This window comes from Sceloporus occidentalis, unplaced genomic scaffold (genome assembly GCF_023333645.1).
Source record: "Sceloporus occidentalis isolate IW3139 unplaced genomic scaffold, rSceOcc1.0.p SCAF_7, whole genome shotgun sequence".
In the NCBI taxonomy this organism is placed as follows: domain Eukaryota; kingdom Metazoa; phylum Chordata; class Lepidosauria; order Squamata; family Phrynosomatidae; genus Sceloporus; species Sceloporus occidentalis.
Window position 1 is genome coordinate 25,710,042 of NW_028316987.1, and position 19,049 is coordinate 25,729,090.

Below are 19,049 nucleotides of genomic sequence, written 5' to 3' on the forward strand. Positions count from 1 at the left end.
TCTGGAACCAGGTACTCAGGAAAGGACCAGGAGCTACACTCAATAGAGTGCTAATAAGCACACAAGCACACCTCCACTCAGCTCACACAAACAATCAGCCTTGACCCAACAAAGGATCACCAAATTACAACGGAACAATAGACACTACTGGTCACACAGTTAAGCTTCCATTAGGCTCCTAACAAAGCAATCAACCTTTCCCCAACTGAACCTCACCTCTCGACCTAGCAAACTTTCCCAAAAGACTCTCTTGCACTGGGGAGGTTTAGCCTCACAGATGTCCAAGCTCATTTTATTATGTTTCTTCCTCCACACCCATGTAAAACACTCTTATTTTTTAACCTGGTCATCAAGCTATATTGCCAAACTCCAGAACTCAGAGTCTTCTAATAAAGGCAAACACTCAAAGGAGGACATGACATCACTCCCCTCCATCTAAAGAGCAGAGGAATCCTGGGTTCCTTGGATAGTGTTGGTGGAATTGACACACTGAATCTGGAGCATGTATTTCTGAAGCATTTTCCTAAGAATACTTGTCCGACCCATATCCAGTCTAATCCACCAGATATTGCAAGTGATCTTAACAATGATGAGTACCCAAGATCTCAGCCACCTCATATTCTTTCCCACCACCAACCATTATTAGGAATGGGTGAACCACTGGGGTCATGTAAAGGGTGTGTAGAAGCAACTAGAGCAGAAGGGACTAATAGAATACAGGATGAATGCACAGAAATGGAAGAAGCTGGAATGAAAAGCTGATCTGGCAATGATGGGAAATGGACCTATGAAATGAGCATCCAAGTTTTGGCTTGGCCAGCACAAGGCAAGATGTTTAATGGACAGACAGACATTGCCCCAATATTAAGTGGGCAGGTTTCCAGGTTGTCATATATCACCTGCAAATCATTTGTAGTACTCTTTGACCCCATCAAAGAGGAGGGTATGAATTGTTTGGAGTTCCTGCAGGAACTGGTCTGTTACAGGCACTGAAGGAGGCATCAAGCCAGTAGGATGATAACCATAATTTACACAGAAAAATGGTCTATGAGGTAGAAGAGTGTTATAAGCGAGGAGATGTAATTCTGCCTCATTATCCTGCTGGTAATTCACATAGCACTGGAGATATTGTTCCGAGATGACATTAGTATGTTATGTTTTCCCATTTGTATGCTGGATAGGTGAGCTTGACATCCAGAAAATGGAACAGGGTATGCCAGAACTGGGCTGTGAATTGGGAGCCTCCATCTAAAACAAGGCTCTCAGGTAGATCAGATAATCAGAAATTTTTCTGGAGAAGCAGATCCATCCTTTAGGACAACCTTTCCAAACCTGAAAGTTTTGAGATATGTTGAAGTCCCACCATTCCCAAAATGCTCATCCAACTGTGTCCTTAGCATGTGGTGTCCTTTAGCTTGTTTCGAGGTTCTAGCAGGGGAGTGCAGCTATCATATACCCTTGACCAAAAATGGTACACACCTTCTATTTGGGCTGGTCATCCCCTTCCACAGAGCATGCAGCTTCAGGAGGGATGCATATGGAGCGGTGAGAGAGGAAGGGAACACCCACCTAGCCAGCCAGATCAGCTAAATCAACCCCTACAATCAATGGGATGACAGATGTTGCAGCCAGATCACTCTTTTAATTTGTGAAAGGCAATAAATCAATATGAGAGGAATTCACTTAAGGATGATGATAAAATGTATCTTCAGGTAATTATAGGTATAAGTAATAGGAAAATATTTTGTTGTTGTTTGCTTTTGCTTTCTTTATTAAGGATTTAGTAGATTCAATATAAGAGGAACTCTGCTAAGGATGATGATAAAATGCATCTTTAGATAATTGTAGGTATAGGTAATATGAAGATATTTTGTTTTTGTTTGCTTTTGTTTTCCTTATTAAGCAATTAGTAGATGGAGTTATATTTATAAGATTTAAAAAATGAGAAAGAAAAGAAGGAAAAAAGAAACTCAAATGATGTCAAAAACAGGCATTTGTTAGCAGGAAGGAAGTTGGAATGAATGGATTAAGAATTGAAGATTGGTGTAGGTGTAAGAAGGTTGAAGAGAATGTGAAGAGGGTATGTGAGACGGTGAGGAGAAGTATGATAAAGAGTAGGCATTAGAAGGTAAGGAAAGTGAAACGTGGGTATAGGGGAGTGTGAGGAAGAGAAAGTTAAGGAGTGGGTAAGAAGACTAGAGAAGATGAAGAGGATACAATAGAGGGAAAAGAAGGGAAAGGAAGAGAGGATAAAGTAAGTGTGAAGAAAGTATGAGCGAAAGGAGAAGAGAAGAAGATGGTTGTAAAAAGGAATGAGAAATGTGGAATGGGAAAATGGATAGGTTAAAGGAAGGGTAAAGAAAAGGAGCGAAGAAGAGTTTAGGAAAGTTAGAAAGTGTGGATATCAGTGGAGAGGAATTAAAAGTGTTTAGTGAAGTTTAGAGGGATAAGGAAAAGACTGAGTGAAGAATAAATGAATATATGGAAAAGAGAGGAAATGAATAAGGGATAGTATAAATGAAATTAGGGAACAAAAATGAAAGAAAGGCAAGTCATGATAAGTAAAAAATTCAATATATATGTATGTATAATTGGTACTATGTGTTGTTGTATGTTATTTTTAAAAAAATAGTTATATGCATTTTAATTAATACAAATTTACTTTGAAAGCATATGGTGTCCTTTGCAGAAGACATTTCTATACATGGTATGAAATTAACCGTCTTTGAGAAAATGTCTACTACCACTAATATGGTGGTACAGCCCTTTGAAGGTGGAAGGTCAGTAATGAAATCCAGGAATACTGTTTTCCATGGCCATGAAGGAGTTGGTAGGAGCTGCAGTAATCCTGCTGGCTTGCCAGATGGATCTTTGCTCTATGGTAGATTCAACAGGCCTGAACATAGTGGTTAATGTCTGCATGCACTCAGAGCCAGAAGAATTCCTGACTATCAAGTAATAGTCCAAAATTCCCTGTGGGCCAACTATTGTGGCACTGTACAGAATGTTAGCACATATGGAGCCTGCTAAAATGTAAAGGTAATAGTGATAGTAGAGAAGTCGATCATGAACAGTGTATGAAGATTTTCCTTTTGTGGTAATTGTAGAGAGTGATTGATATCAGGCTTGCACAAAGGAACTGTGGGCTTGTTGTTCTTTTAATTGCTCAAACGTGGAGGAAGGTTTTAGTGCTACAGCAATGTTCTCTGGACCAAGGAGGATGTGCCTCAGACCTGAATGGGAACGGCTTGGCGCCAGGTGATGGAATGGGGCCATTTTGAGGACACTTAGAGGTGCAGTAAAATGTGTTTTCTCTCAGACTTGTGCGGCCCCGAGCAGCCCCTTCCTGTGCTAATAACAGGGGGGAAATGGGTTAGATAAGGTCCTTCAACATATCTCAAAATTCTCAGATTTGGAAAGGTTGTCCTAAAGTACACCTTACCATTTGTTCAGATAAGTTTTTTCATTGAACTGTATTTCATTTTTTAAACCTTCAACCCTCATCAACATATGCAAATGCCCTGTTTATTAAAGGTTAATAAGTAGTGGTATTAACACAGAGATGGAAATAATGCAGCCCTCCATATGTTGGTGAACTGCATCTGTCATCATTCATCACCTTTGGCTATGGTGTCTAGGGCTGCTGGGAACTGTAGTCCAAGTATACCTGGAGGACCACATTATTTTCTCCCCTTTTAAAGCAGCAGGGAAAGATATTGATTCACTGTAAATACAACAAAAAGTGGCTGTCTACAGTGATCAGACAATGAATCAAAGAAAGAGAATTCTTAATCAAAAATAATTTGAGTATCTCTGAGCTTATGCAAAACGTATGTCTGGACAGTGAATCACTGCATGGTCTCTGCCTCCCTGCTCTACAGGCATGATCTCTAAAGGCATGATCTACAAAGATCTATGGTAGAGCACTGTTGTGCTGATTTAATAGAACAGGGCTTACTCCAAAGCAGCTTGTTTTATTTATTTTTTAAAAAAGGAGAGAATTTTTCCCCCTGGATAGGAGAGTATGAATTTACCTATTTGTATTTTTTTGGCTGCAAGTTCCAACCTTATCAAACCCCTAAAAATTGTAGTTATGAAGATAGGCATGCAATGCAGAATTATCCAAGGCTCCAAGCAGAGGGATGGCTTGGAGTGGCCTCTGGCCACTCCAACCATGAGTACACCCTGAGTGGTGTGGGAACACAGCAACCAGACAATGTTGTTCCAAGGCCAGCAACTGCTGCAGTCCACAACAGACTGCCAGCAAGGAGCGCTTCTTTTGCTGCTGGTTTTGAGACACCTTAGGCAGCCACAATCCAGGGTGTGTGTGTCATCTGAACACCACACTCACAGATAGGCCCAAAGGCGGCACTTTTGGCACATCTGTTTCGGGCTTAAGTGAGCTACCTATAGGAGAAGACCAATTTGCTGCACATATAGAGATTTTAGATTTAGCCTGAACAATTTGTGACCCACCAGATACAAGGTAGCTCATTAGCCATTTATGATGGCCCAGTCAGAGGTTTGATAAGGGAAATCATTTCGGCGTGTAAAAACAGTGAGGCTGTCAAGTGCCTGGGAGGCCACAACATACAGCTGGTAGGCTGTTTGCAGCTTGATGGGTCATCACAGTAGTGCAGGCCCAGTTTAGATTCTTCATACACTAACTTTTTGTAGGTACAGAAAAGAAAGGCAGCTAATCAGGTGGTGCATATGCAATATGCTCACAGGAATTGTCAGCAAGCGGTACACCTAGACAACTTCCTAAGAATAAGCAGTGGAAATTGCTTGAAAGGTCAGATGGGGGAGCACTAGGATTGTGGACAGGGAATAGAAAAGCAAGACCAAGGCAAAACATTCTTGTTTGCAGGTCCCCAAGTCTCCTACGTGATTGCAGTTTGATCTGTGAAATTCAGGTCACTTGCCAGGTTTGTGTTGCTACATTAAACAGCATTACAGGAGAAAGAACATTACACTGTACAAGGCTTCTTTATAGAAAGCAGCAAGCCAAACCACCAACAACAAAAGTATGAGAGCCAGAAAGGAACAAAAAGATCACTGAAATATTAAAAAACAGCATTTGCTGTTAAAACATTGAAGTGAAAATGAAACTAATTTTTATAAATGAACCAAATGGGTGATGATCTTAAATATCTGTCTCTACTGAAGGTTTGCTATCTTTTGTAATGGGCTTTGCTCCATTTCCTTTAGTACTGGTTTGTTGGGGAGTGGCAATCTTCTCAGCTCTATTTGTAGCTGTACAGTTTGACAGACTAGACTAGTGATTCCCAAAGTAGGTGGTACACTCCCCTGGGGGTGGTGGAAAGATCCAGAGGGTGGTGAGGGGAAAGGGGGGCAGCAGGGGTGTGAGGAGAAAAGGGGGATGGTGTGAGGGCCTTCAGTTAAAGTACTTGTGCACAAGAAAGAGAAGGGGAACTATTAAAGGAGGGCAACTAAAATGGTGAAGGGTCTGGAAACCATGTCCTGTGAGGAACAACTTAGGGAGCTAAGGAAGTTTAGCCTGGAGAAGAGAAGGTTAAGAGGTGATACGATAGCCCTATTTAAATATTTGAAGGGATGTCATATTGAAGAAGGAGCAAGCTTGTTTTCTGCAGTTCCGGAGACTAGGACCCAGAGCAATGGATGCAAGCTACAGGAAAAAAGATTCCACTTCAACATTAGGAGGAACTTCCTGGCAGTAAGGGCTGTTTGACAGTAGAACACACTCCCTCGGTGTGTGGTGGAGTCTCCTTCCTTGGAAGTCTTTAAACAGAGGCTAGATGGCCATCTGTCAGGTATGACTTGATTGAGAGTTCCTGCATGGCAGGGGGTTGGACTGGATGGCCCATGTAGTCTCTTCCAACTTTACGATTCTATGATTCAATCAGCCTTTAGAACCATACACAGGCCTAAATATAGGCCAGTCAAATCGCATATGAAGTCGCATGGGCTATGTCGTCTCATGAGACTTCCCTTGAGATGCGTGTGAAAATCATGTTTTAAGCTGTTGAGGGACCTGGGCCCACATTTGTGTCAAGGCGATTCAAGAGCAGCCTGAAGCCATGGTGTTTGCCTGGGAAGGCTGAGTGTTAACATCACTTCCTCTGCAGTGGTGTCAGGGATAAACCATACCAGCTGCTAGATCATCGCACTACAGTCTTATAGTACTGCTATCCCACTTTAACTGCTCTGGCTGCTTCCTGTTACATCATGGGATTTGAAGTTTAAGGAGGGGATTTTAGAATTCTTAGCCAGAGAGCTCTTAGGCCTCACTGAACTACAAGCCTCAGAATGCAACAGGAGGCAGACAGAGCAGTTAAAGTGGAATAGCAGCACTATAAGAGGGTAGTGCGGTAATGTGGTCTGATTAAAGCATTGCACTGGCACTGAAGGGGACTCAAGCTCATAGCCCAACACATGGGAAATCCCACCAGGTGATCCTGGGTTAGTCATTTCACAGTGTAATTTGCTTCAGAAATGTTCAATTCAAATTGCTGATATTGACTTAGAAAACTGTACACTAACTGGGACCTTAGTGCCCTGCAGAATATCTCCCACCAGCTGTGTCTTAATGTAAGGGCATTTAAAGAAGCATAATAGGCCCTTGATCCTATTACAACTGGGTGGCTCTGCTCACGGGTAATGATGACCAAAAAAACAAAACAAAAAACCTACCCCTTTGCTTCCAGCCCCACCATGGCTAGACCTCCACATGGGCCCTAGCCTTTGTTTGGTTATGCATTTCTGAAACACCCCTCAGGCTAAAGTTCAGAAAGTGACTATAGAAACAAGGTTTTGTTTTAATTTGCTTGTGCTCCCCAGCTCTGCATTGCTCTCCCAAGGTAGGTCTAGTTGGGATCCACATTATTGTCCTTTTAGTACCAGGTGAAGTCCTCTCCTCTCCTCTCCTCTCTTTTCTTTTTTGCTTTCCTAGGCATTTAGGAATTTAAAGCATCTTACTTATTTTAGATCTATTACTACAGTTACTGCGGCAGTCACTGTGGCTTAATTCCTGTACCTGGTGATTTGCTTTAACTTTTACATTTGTATTGTATTTTATTGTGTTCTGTCTATTGGCTTTGTATACTGTGCTGCATTTTACTTATTTATTGTGAGATTATTTTTTACTACATTGGTACTATTTTTTAATTGGTTGTGCAAGACACTATTTGTTTATCCCATATTTAATAAATGCACCAGTAAATCCATTCACAACCATGGTTTAGAACAATAAAAATGGGGCAGGTCTTCTACCACATACCAGTACCACAAATAGAGAAGAATTTGTCAATGTTAGAATTTTTTTTTCTGGAAACAGAACTTGAAATACTTTTGGTAGCACTGACTAAACTATTTGGTTCATACAAATGACTCTAACTGATACAACTTGAACTAACTAAATGAGTCTTGAAAGTATGGGTAGTATGGATAAAATATGAATAAATCTATTTCAAATAAATAAATGTGCGACTTATTTGAACAAAATCTCTGTTTGACTCAAAAGAATTTCAGAGATTTGAGCAAGCCTTTGTTATATATTAATGACTAGGCATGTCTGCTTCTCCCTCCGCATTCATGGACTTAACATTCACGGTTTTGATTATTCGTGAAGTCAAGGCCTCTGTGCATGCGCACTCCTGCTCATCTCCTTTTCTCCTGGGGGGGGGGGAAGGCCCAGGAGAGAGAAGCCAGGAAGGTATACAGGGCAACCCCACCCCTTTCCCGGTCAGATTGCTGCCTTACTGAGGCACCGATCTGCCCAGGAAAGGGAATGGGGGATGGATCAATCCCTCCAACCCCCTTTTCCAGGCAGATGGCTGGCTGCCCTGCTCAGACACTGATCATCCTGTAAATGGGCTGGGAGACGGGATGGATCCATCCCTCCAAACCCCTTTCCCAGGCAGATGGTTGCCTGCCTTGCCCATTTCCCTCCAAGCCCTTTTCTCAGGGAGATGAGTGTCTGGGCAAGGCAGGCAAACATCTGCCTGGGAAAGGGGAGGAGAGCCAGTTAAAGGGACAGAAGGGCAGGGGAAGAAGAGGAGCACACGTGACTGCTCCTCTTTCCCCACCTACCCTTCCCTTTAACTCGCTTTTGTGGGGTGGGGGTGGGGGGAGTTATTCACAATTTTTGACAGTAACAGGGGTCTTGCGCCCTTAACCCCTGCGAATGTGGAGGGCCGAATATATATAGTTTACAACTTCAAAAGAAACAAGAATGCTATCTCTAAGCTTTAAGGTCACCAATCATATTAAACAAGAGTATCTGTGATTTCCTCTGATTCTGAATGGGTCTTCAGAGATCTCCCATAGGCTCTCACACAAGTGTATGTGAGCAGGCACACATAGACACAATGAAATGGAGATGTATCATGAGAGACTTGGGCCACAACTCCTGCCTATTCAGTTAACCATGAGAGTTTAATCAGTATTTTCCCTCATGATATAAAAACACAAACACAAAAATGCAAAGCATAATACCTCTCTCCCAGAAATGATTTCAAACAACAATAGATTTAAATAGAGATTCCTGTCCTGCAGTGCTCTCTTTGTGTCAACTAATAAAGCAGTGTTTGAAAATGTCATAATGTGGATCTATCAACCTCTCACACTAGGCAAGAGAAGCTGATGCCAAGCAGAGACACTCCACAAAAGATCAATTAAGACTATCAATAAATTTAGCTGCTTTGAACTGTCCATTAAGGGAGCTTGAGTGGGTTTTGACCTGTCTTTTCCTTCTTTGTATTCTATTATTTCTGATTTTCATTTTTAAAAATTTCACCTTTCTATGCAAATCTTACTTTTTTAATGTTAATTTTTGTTACAGTTGACCCTTGTAGAATTAAATGAGTAAAGTACTTTGTGCCAAATATGTTTCAGACAAAATATATGCCCAGTTGTAATGTTTTACAGTGTGCCAGACTCCCCCCCGCGTAAAAAAACGTGTATTCTCGAGCCCCATTGAAAATAATGGGGGTGTTGAAACAACAGAGCATGTTCTTCTGTACTGTCAATTTTATGAAGATATTCGCCATCAGCTGATCACGCCTCTCCATACTGACACTTTCTATTTACGTTATCTCATGGATAACTGAAAACCAAATGTTCTTCAGAAGGTGGCAAAATTTTGCTATATTGTATGTAAATTATGCCCCCAACTGGTTGCTGACAAAAGCTGAAATGTTTACAATTGATCTGAAATTGTATCTGAAATTGTATAGACAATTTTTAAAATAACTGTACTGTGTAATTGTTATATTGTCAATTTTTGTATTGGTCAATGACTGAATAAATTTTTTTACTTTTACTTAAAATAATAATAATAATAATAATAATGGGGCTCGTGCATGGTGCAGCGGCACATGTGCGCCACAGGCGCATGCCCCATTAGTCTTAATGGAATGCGCTGCCCCTTGCACCCCACCGCTCCCACAGGCTCCCTCGCAGCTTTCAGCATATGCTGAAAGCTGCATATGGTGCGTCCGCTATGACACGGACGCACTGTATTAGCCAAAAACCATGTTCATGTATATTAAACATCTCAGAACTATAAATATGGTCGGCTTTCCATATCTACAGATGTTTTATCCATGGATTCAAGCATCCACGGATCGAAAATATTACAAAAAATATAAATTCCAAAAAGCAAACCTTGATTTTGTCCTTTTATATAAAGGTCAGGGAAAGAGCACAATGGGGGCAAGAGCCCCAGTTGTTCAGTTGAGAGAGGTGCAGTGATCGATGTCTTGAAAGTGATATGTACCCATTTTATTTTTAATAGCATGATGGCTGCAAGAACCAGGCTTTTGTGGAAGAAAAATCTCTCTTGGATCCAAGGTAACATTCTGAGCAAGTTTCTTCTCTGGTGATTTCTGTCCTCCTACAATCCTTCTCCAGACACTGCTACTGACTGAGATGATAATTTTGTGAAAATTAACAATGTTTAACAATGTTTCAAATTAACAAAGTAAGAACATTTGCTAATGACATTTCACTATGATTTCTTCTCCTTGATCCATTTGCCCAGGTTCCTGTAAACAGTGGGGTTTGGGGAGGATGGCAGGATTTTGCTTAATTCTGTGTGATTTAATACTATAAAATAGCACAAAAATACTGACTTAAATCTAATTGTGAGTTCAACTAATGTAATTTACATAAATGGTGACTTACTAAGTTCCCATTGATTCAGTAGATCTGTTCCACTTGGAACTAGTTATTCGATTTAGGGCATTATAAATAACACATTTTAAATATAATCCCTAATAACAATTAGTTGACAGACAGGAGAGTTTGTTTATAACAGTTGTGATGGCTCACCTTTAGCATTTATTCTCTAAGGAGGTTTGTCTAGAACCAATACTATTATCTTTTTGGCCAAGGCAAAGATCTTTTTCTTCTCACGGCCTTTTAAAACTTTTGAGTTGCAGGCATGTGGGCTTTACGTCTGAGTAGACATGTTGTGGTTATTTTATGATGCTGTACTTTAAATATTATTTAATATTTGGACTGAATGGTCTTTCCATTTCCATGATTCTATGATTTTAATATTTGTAAACTGACTGGGGAACTTCACCATTGAAAATATGGTATATACTTTCCAGGGGCAGGGGAGGGAAGGGAAGACAGTTATACAAAAAGCATGAACTGATGTAAACGATCAGTTCTTTTGGCCCAAACAAACATGTCAAAAGCCACAGTTGGACTTCTTTGGTTGGCCTGACTAGATTTTAGAATACCACAACAAGTAGCTTTATCCACACTATTTATAACCATTGTCACTTGATGACTAAGCTCAGTGAACTGCAAGAAGACATAGGTACTCCTGTGGAAAATTTATGTAATATGAATAAAGGATGAGATTACCATCTTTCTCTCTAAATTACTAACCAGCCCAAATATACTTTCTAGATCCACTTCCCCTTGTGATGCCAGAGACACAAATAATTTTACCATGCATTTGATTTTTAAAAGTGCTGATAGTGGACATGAAATGATTACCAAAGTTACAAGAACATGTTGGCAGTTGTTTCTCGAAAGCTGCTCTGTATCTAAGAGGCAGCATATGTGCTGCGCAAAGCAGCAGCTGCCTTGGCAAGGAAAGATTTTAATTGAATATTTGAGGAAATAAACACACGGAACCTGTGTAACTTGATGTCAAATAAGTTATTGTTGCCCACAACTCTTTATATTTCCTACTCCCCCCTTTAAAGGGGGAGAACCTTCTTATGTAAATGTTACATTATTAGAGAAAAGGAATGATGAAAGAATAATATTCCATTAATTTAAAATGCCAAACTGCTTCCCATGTTCTGTTAAGGGCATTCCATGATCACTTAACCTCCTCTTCTGGGAAGTTTAATCTGCAAAGGGCTACAACCTTAACAGACACATTATTGAAATGATATACATTGGCACAATAACTTACACTATGGCAATTTCAGCTTAACAGCAGCCTTGGAACTATATGGCTATCAGTATCCGACTAGTTGGCTAGTGTTTATGTGACTAGACCAATGGAATCTATGAAGCAGACACTGTCATATAACTGAAGATACCATTCCACATTACGAGTACTGCAACTGTGATTAGTACCATAAAATATTAAAACATTAAAAGTTATACAGTATTATTTTACTGTCACCTACACTCCTTCCCTGTATTTGAGTCTATCTTGCTGTTTCTATCTCTTTCTAGAAAAAATAACTTAGATTGCCTCCATAATCCTATTCACTGCTGAAAGGGGAGAGGTGATGGAATAGAACTTGATGGGAGAAAATGTTGGGTTGTAGTGGTGGAAACAAAAGAGATTTCAGAAGTATAGCATAGACACCTCTCAAGACTGAGCCTGGAGATCCACCTTCACTCCCCCCTTGCACTTTGTGCATTAGGTAGAGGCTCAGCCAGAACCTGCAGAGGCCAGTTAAATGCAATTAGATGCATGGTTCCTTAAGCTAGCAATTAGAATGTACTATGCAGCTAGTAAGCCAGTGTGGTGTAGTAGTCTGAGTATTGGACTATGGACATGAGGGTTACAAAGTAGAATTCCAACAGGATTAATAAATCTTTGGCCAGTATTTGTTACACGATGTTGTGTTTGTCCTGATGCTGCTTTGTATATTCCATTCATTCCTGGAATGCTCCTTTTCATTGACATAAAACCTGCCAATGCCTCCCAAATGTGCTGCTTTTCCACTATAGATTTCCATCATGCGATAAATGCCTCCTCCTGCTATTCCACCTCTCAGATAGTTATGTGGTATGAGTGGGCAAGATTCTACTCTTTTCCCTCTCTCCTGCCTTCCCCTCACAATTCCCAAGTAGGCTGGATTCCTTTCCTTTTCTATTTCTTTTCTTTTTAAAAATTTCATTGCATTGCCATAATTGTGCAATTGTGGTAGAAATAAAAATAATAAAACCCCAAAGACATGCTGGGTAGGGCATAGGGCAGGAAGTTGGGGTTGTGGAGGCCATGCAGAAGAGAGAGCATCGGACTACAGATTGCCAAAGAAGCACCTTAGCACTATGGCAGAGAAGTATGATAATGGATGTTTCCAAACTAATATGTTTCCATTTCTTTAAACTAACATGATGGCAGTGAAACAGCAGGTTGACGTCCACAGACACTGAAGACCAGAGTTTAATTCCCTACTTGGCATGGAAACCTACTGGGAGATCTTGGGCAAGTTACACTTTCTTAGGCTCAGAAGAAGGCAAAGGCAACCCCCTTTCTGAACAAATTATGCCCCCCCCCCCCCAAAGTGACATTTCCACCATAAGCTGAAAATGACTTGAAGGTGAACAACAGCAGATGTGGCTATTACGTCTTTTTCTCTTTAACATATTTTTTGTGTTATGAAAAAGTCTGCAGTGGTGAAAAACAAGGTAGGATTGTAAGTGCTGGCTGATGGCATTAGGAACACCTCTCCCATGCAATGAATGGGACAAGATGATGGTGGGATGAAAGCTTCATCAGATACAACTCCAATTATTGCCAGATTCACTTTTTCCTTCTTCCTATGCAGAGAAGGGGAAGACGGAGCAGCTGGTGCCTTCAAATCATGGAATGGAATCCCCACTGTCTCATTTCACTCTTCATAAGATGGATGTGGAACCTCAATTTGCCAGAAGTTTCTTTGTGTCTCTCTGAGTACATCTGATTTCTCTTCCTATGTACTTTGTTTACAAGTTTTTAAAAATGGTTAAATAAATAGGAAAAAAGTAGGCCATTATAAGAATTAAAAACATTTCCTTGGTGTTACTCAGAGACAACACAGACAGTGGGGAAAGTGTCACATATCTCTCTCCAGAAAATGCCCTTATAATATGTCCACAGAGGTTCATTGAGATAAGAGATATTTTACTTTCTAGTTTAAGATATTTGTTGACAAACAATTAAATGCCATAAATACGAACACACTGATTCAATTCACTGGTATTATTAATACAACAAACCAACCAAGCTACTAAACCTGACCTCTTCCTCCTTTCCCAGGATCCTTAATTAAACCAGATTGCTTATGTCATTTAAGTTACTAAATAACACATGTTCCTAGTGAGCATGTGCCACAGCAAGCCTTGTCGCCAAACATAAGTTAAAGTAGGGTGGGGAATTGCATTTTAATTTTTTAAAAACTATAAACATTTTATATGAGTACTAGCACAACTGAAAGAAGTTACTAAAAGATTCAAAATGAAGGGAAAAATCAGCTAATGAAGTCCAACCCATGAAAAATGTATGCATACAAAATTGACAAAAACATGTCATATTTGCTGGAGCCATGGGTCAAATTAACTGCAATCAAAACATGCCATTTATCCTTTATATCTTAAAATCAGCATAGACCATCCTGAAATCTTTTCATAGAATCATAGACCTCAGGGGCCTTCACATCCAACCCTCTGTAATGCAGAAATACACAATCAAAGCACCCCAGACACATGTCAGTCCAGCCTCTTGAAAAGCCTCCAAAGAAGGAGAGTCCATCACATTCTGATGCAGCATATTCCACAAACAGCTCTTAGTGTCAGGAAATTCTTTGTAACGCTGAGGTGGAATCTCCTTTCCTGTAGCTTAAATTCATTGCTATGGGTCCTATTCTCTGGAGCTGCAGAAGAGAAAATTGCTCTCTCTTTAGTATGGCATCCTTTCAAATATTTAAACAGGGCTATCATTTCACTTTGTACCCTTCTCTTCTCCAGCCTAAACATACCCAGCTCCCTAAGACTCTCCTCATAGGGCATGTTTTCCAGACCCTTCACCATTTTGGTTGCCCTCCTTTGGACATGCTCCAGCTTGTCAACATCCTTTTTGAGTTGTGGTGCCCAGAACTGGACATAGTATTCCAGGTGAGGACTGACCAAAGCAGAATAGAGTGATTCTATTACTTCCCTTGATCCAAACACTATACTTCTACTGATGCAGTCTAGAATCAAATTGGCTTTTTAAGCTGATGCATCACACTGTTGATTCATGTTTAACTTGTGGTCTACTAAGACTCCAGATTACTTTCACTTGTACTGTTGTAAAGACAGATCTCTCCCAACCACCTAACAGTCATATTGTCTAGCTCATATCTTACTAGCTTGTTTGCAAGAATTGCCTTTTACTAGCCTTTGGAAGCTGTAAAGGAAAAACACTTCCCACACATTACTTTACCAAGCATTCAGGAGACCCAATTCATACAAACTCTCTCGCTGAAGCTATCTCAGACTATGCAGGTAAAACATTTCAACACATAAAAACATCACACATTTTGCTATCTATACAACTGTTCATCTAACTTACCTGTTCATTTCCCACATAACAGTTTCTATATTTTCCTCAAAATGTCACAATCCAGTTTTGCATACCATTCCAACTAGTAAGAACAATGTATCACATTATTATAAATCAGTAGCTATGTATAAGACTATATATCCAGGCATACATATGTCAGTCAACCTAGCAACAGTTCTATACACAGCATCAAACTATTAGGGTTGGATCAAATGCCAATCAGTCAGCACATATATCATGCTACATACCTCTCAGTTAACACACTTGAGGTAAACCCTCCATCTTTCTCTATCCCACAGTATGTTTACATATAACAAGCCACCAAGTCATACCTTCCAGTTGAAACCATGCACACACATCACAGTTGGATCAAACACATGATACAAAACAGGATTCCCCCAGCACAATATCATGGCAGGATCAGCCCAAACTTGACAATATGTATCAGCCACAAAGCATCTAAACAACTAAAATGGCTACAAATGTTACTGTTAGACTATGAGACAGAAGGCCCAACCCCAACAAAGATATATGAAGACCACTAAGTATGTATAAAGATTTCTCAGGCAGAGAAGATCAGTACTCAATTTAAACATGTTGAAACAAGGAATAATTTCATAAAAGATGCACAAGAACAAAGACTTATCAAGCTAAAATACTGTCCAACAGAAAACATGATTGCAGACTCTTTATCAAGCCATTGCCCAGAAACTATTATGAAGCTAGAGAAGAGAAGATGAATCTTGTGGACTTGTGCATGCATAATTGAGCAGTGGTGCTGGATATGCAACACTGCTTGGCACTGAAGAGTCAAGAATGCCTCAGAGCAGGCAGTAGTAATAAAATTAGATAGGATGTGTCACCTAAAGTGTTCTCCCTCCTTGTCTACCTATTCTGACTCCTCTGTGATGTAAACTAATATTCATAGGGGTCTCTCTCCACCTCTTCTCTTCCTGACAGTCCTCTCTCATCACTTCTGAAGAATGAAGGTAGGTTAGATTAGCAATCTGAGTAACTTCCCTATCTTAAAATGGAGTTCCTATAATAAAGCTTTTGTTTCTCCAAACCATTTGTCTCTTTACTCCTTAATCAGGCTTTCTAACCACTATGTGTACTCTCTATCAAGTATAATGTCTAGATCAAGAGAAGTAATAGTATCACTGTATTCTGCTATGGTCAGACCTCAACTGTAGTGGCCTCACGAGGGGGGTGCAGCCTGTACTGGGTGACACCCCAGAAGTGGGGTGACACCTGGTTGCGCCCTTCTCCTGCTGTGGTGTGAGGAGGAGTGAGTGCACTTCTCTTGACTTTGCCGCAATAGTAGCAGCCTCCTGACCTTGCTGCCATGGTGCTACTCTGCTCATGAGGAGAATGCCCCTACAGCAGCGAAGGAGAAGGCTGAGCACTGCCCTCCTAAACTTGCTGCTGTTGCACTTCTCTACTCATGAGGAGAATGATGCCGCAGTAACGAAGGAGAAGGCTGAGTGCACCCTTTTGGCCACAACCGCAGGAAGTGCCACTGCTCCCCAATAGCACCAGTCTTGCCCCTGGAAGCCCTGCCCCTTCAGCGAGTGACACCAGGGGCAGGGATGCCACTGCTCACCTAAAATATTCTTTCCAGTTCTGGGTATCACATTTCAAGAAGGATATTGACAAAATAGAACATGTCCAGAGGAGGGCAATGAAAACGGAAAAAGATTTGGAAAATTATGCCCTAAAGTGGTATGTTTAGCCTGGTGAAGAGAAGGTTAAGAGGTGACATGATAGCCATTTTTAAATATTTGAAAGGTTTAAATATTTAAAAAAGATTTGAAGATGGAGCAAGCTTGTTTTCTGATGCTCCAGAGACTGGGATAGATAACATGGATTCAAACTACAGGAAAAGAGATTCCATCTAAACTTTAGGAAGAACTTTCTCATTAAGAATTATTATCATTAAGAACCCTTATATCTAGAGATGTTATCCAGTGCTCAGACCATTACATCACACATAGGCACGTTCCAGACGCACCAGTAGTACGTGCTCGGCACGTACTAGGGTTACGAACGGGCGTCCTTTCCGGATGCCCTAACCCTAGTACGTGCCGAGCACGTACAAAATGGAGGCACCCATTCTACATTCTGAAGGGCACGCCTTGCGGTGTTATTACCACACCGCAAAAAGAACCCACTTTTTGTGGGTTCTTTTTGCTGCGCCAAGGAATTGTGCGGTTTGTCCGCTGCGATTCCCTGGTGCAGCAAACACCGGCGCCGGCAGACCGCCCTTTTGGGCGGTCTGTAAAGTGCCTAACTCTCATGTTGCAGCCTAGTTTTAACCAAACAATTTATTATTAATCAAAAGAAAGAACAACACTATAGTTCACTGCAGAAAACTCAGTCTTCACAGCATCCAAAGTTTACCTAGGGTCCTGAAATGAGCAGAAATGAGGAAGGAGTGACGTTTGCTATTTTTCCTCTAGAGCTTTTTTTTTAAAAAATGATTTCTTTCCATTGCTTGCATCTAGACAAATTCTGGGGCTGTTCTAAATGTTTTTGTCTATTGAGAGTCCAACAAGGAACTGAGAAGATTTTGAATCCTGTATATGATAAGCCTAAGAGGAAGGTAATACAGTGCTACCTCGGGTTACGAAATTAATTCGTTCCGCGGCACCGTTCGTAACCCGATACATTTCGCAACCCGAAAAGGCGCTGGAAAGCCGCTGGAAAGCCGCTAGCTGCGCTTCCGATTTGAATTTCGCGCCGAAACGCGCCGAAATTAATTTCGTAACCTGAATAATCTTTCGTTACCCGGAACAGTTTTTTTAAATCTAACTTTTTCGTACCCCGGAAATTTCGTAACGCGGTCAATTCGTATCCCGGGGTACCACTGTAGTAGACTTTCTCTGAATAAATCTTGCCAAGATAACGACAATAGAGTTGACGCGAAGGCACTGACAGTCACAAATGTCTGAAGGATGGATAACATTAATATTGTGTGCATCCTCTGTTGCAAGAATACACCATAGTCAAGTTGCAATATAAATCAGTGTGCCTTTAATTTTAATTCCTTCAGTGAAATTTTGTTCTCACTGATTTCACTGGTTGTACAAATAAAGCATTAGTTAAACTAGTGACTTTCAAGCAATTTGGTGTGGGAGAATAGCCTTCCTTGCCCCTAATATCCCTCGGACTGGTAACGTATTTGTGCCCATTAGCTACAACTTGTTCCTTCTTTCCTCAAAACTCTTTGCAAAGTGGTAGCTGATTGCTCATGGATGGGAAGTGGTCTGGGTATTACCACTTGGAATAGAACTGAGATATATCAATTAAACTAGTTACAGCTTGTTTTGTGGAGCAAAAGGCTGCAGAGGTCCTCAATGATGGGGCTGAATATACTATACTTTAGCCTTCTGGAAAGGGAAGGACATTGCTTAAGACATGTCCCCTGTGCCTATTTCCTATTACAAACACAAAACATGGTTTTCAAGACTTCAGTCTATTGCAACTTTAAAGGAGCAGATTTTTCCTTAGCAATTATAAAACCTGAATCATGGGATTTATAACAGGAAAATATCACAAACCCGAAAGGCTCTTGCTCCCACATCACTAAAGCAGATCTGTGGATTTTTCTTGAATTTTATGGTTAGCAAAGCATAGAATTAGAGAGGTCTCTTACTATTGATTTTATAGTCAGTTTTTGTCATCTTGCTCCTTGAGGAGATCAATGTTAAAGATGACTGTGGTGAATCCCCAAGGATCACATTATCTACTCTGTTGGTTGGTGGGTCTGGAAATGCTGCAGATTCAAATTTATATGAAATCTATTGTTTAGTCAAGCATGTATTTTTATTGTGATTTGTTTGTAGGTTGCTATTTCAGTACTGAGGGGCAATTCAAAAAAATTAATGTTTTGAGGTGAGTGGATAAGGGTGGAGCAGTTTGGAGGCAGACATCATGGGTTATTTAAACAAACTGACAGGGCAATATTGTATAAATCTAGCAATTCTCAAATGCCTTTCAATACTTATTGTGAAGGAATCTAGTTGACAATTCTATTTATGATATTTTAATAAGGTCAGTGAGACTAAATTTGCTGAAATGGAAATACACATCAGTACTATAATTAGGATGGTGCAATATTTATTTATTATTAATTTAGTTCTTGAAATATTTATATCCCACCTTTTAGTCCCTTAGGAAGTAGTTTACACCATCAATTAAAACAATACAAAAATCACGACAGAATAACAATCAAACATTACCTGAGCAGGGAGCAAAATGACCACCAAAGCATGGC

The 19,049-nt window shown here is 40.4% G+C and overlaps 1 protein-coding gene and 1 long non-coding RNA gene across 3 annotated transcripts in view; one reads left to right on the forward strand and one right to left on the reverse strand.

Annotated features, from left to right (window-relative positions):
* The window catches only part of LOC149309431 (uncharacterized), a 102,384-nt gene that overhangs the window by 37,271 nt on the left and 46,064 nt on the right, over positions 1–19,049 (reverse strand). The gene's annotated exons all lie outside the window — the stretch shown is intronic.
* Positions 1–19,049, forward strand: part of LOC149309432 (uncharacterized) — a 44,347-nt gene that overhangs the window by 21,241 nt on the left and 4,057 nt on the right. The window contains exon 4 of the mRNA XM_089532443.1: positions 9,779–9,834. Within this exon, the coding sequence (XP_089388569.1) occupies positions 9,779–9,834 (56 nt within the window). The remainder of the gene's footprint in view (positions 1–9,778; positions 9,835–19,049) is intronic.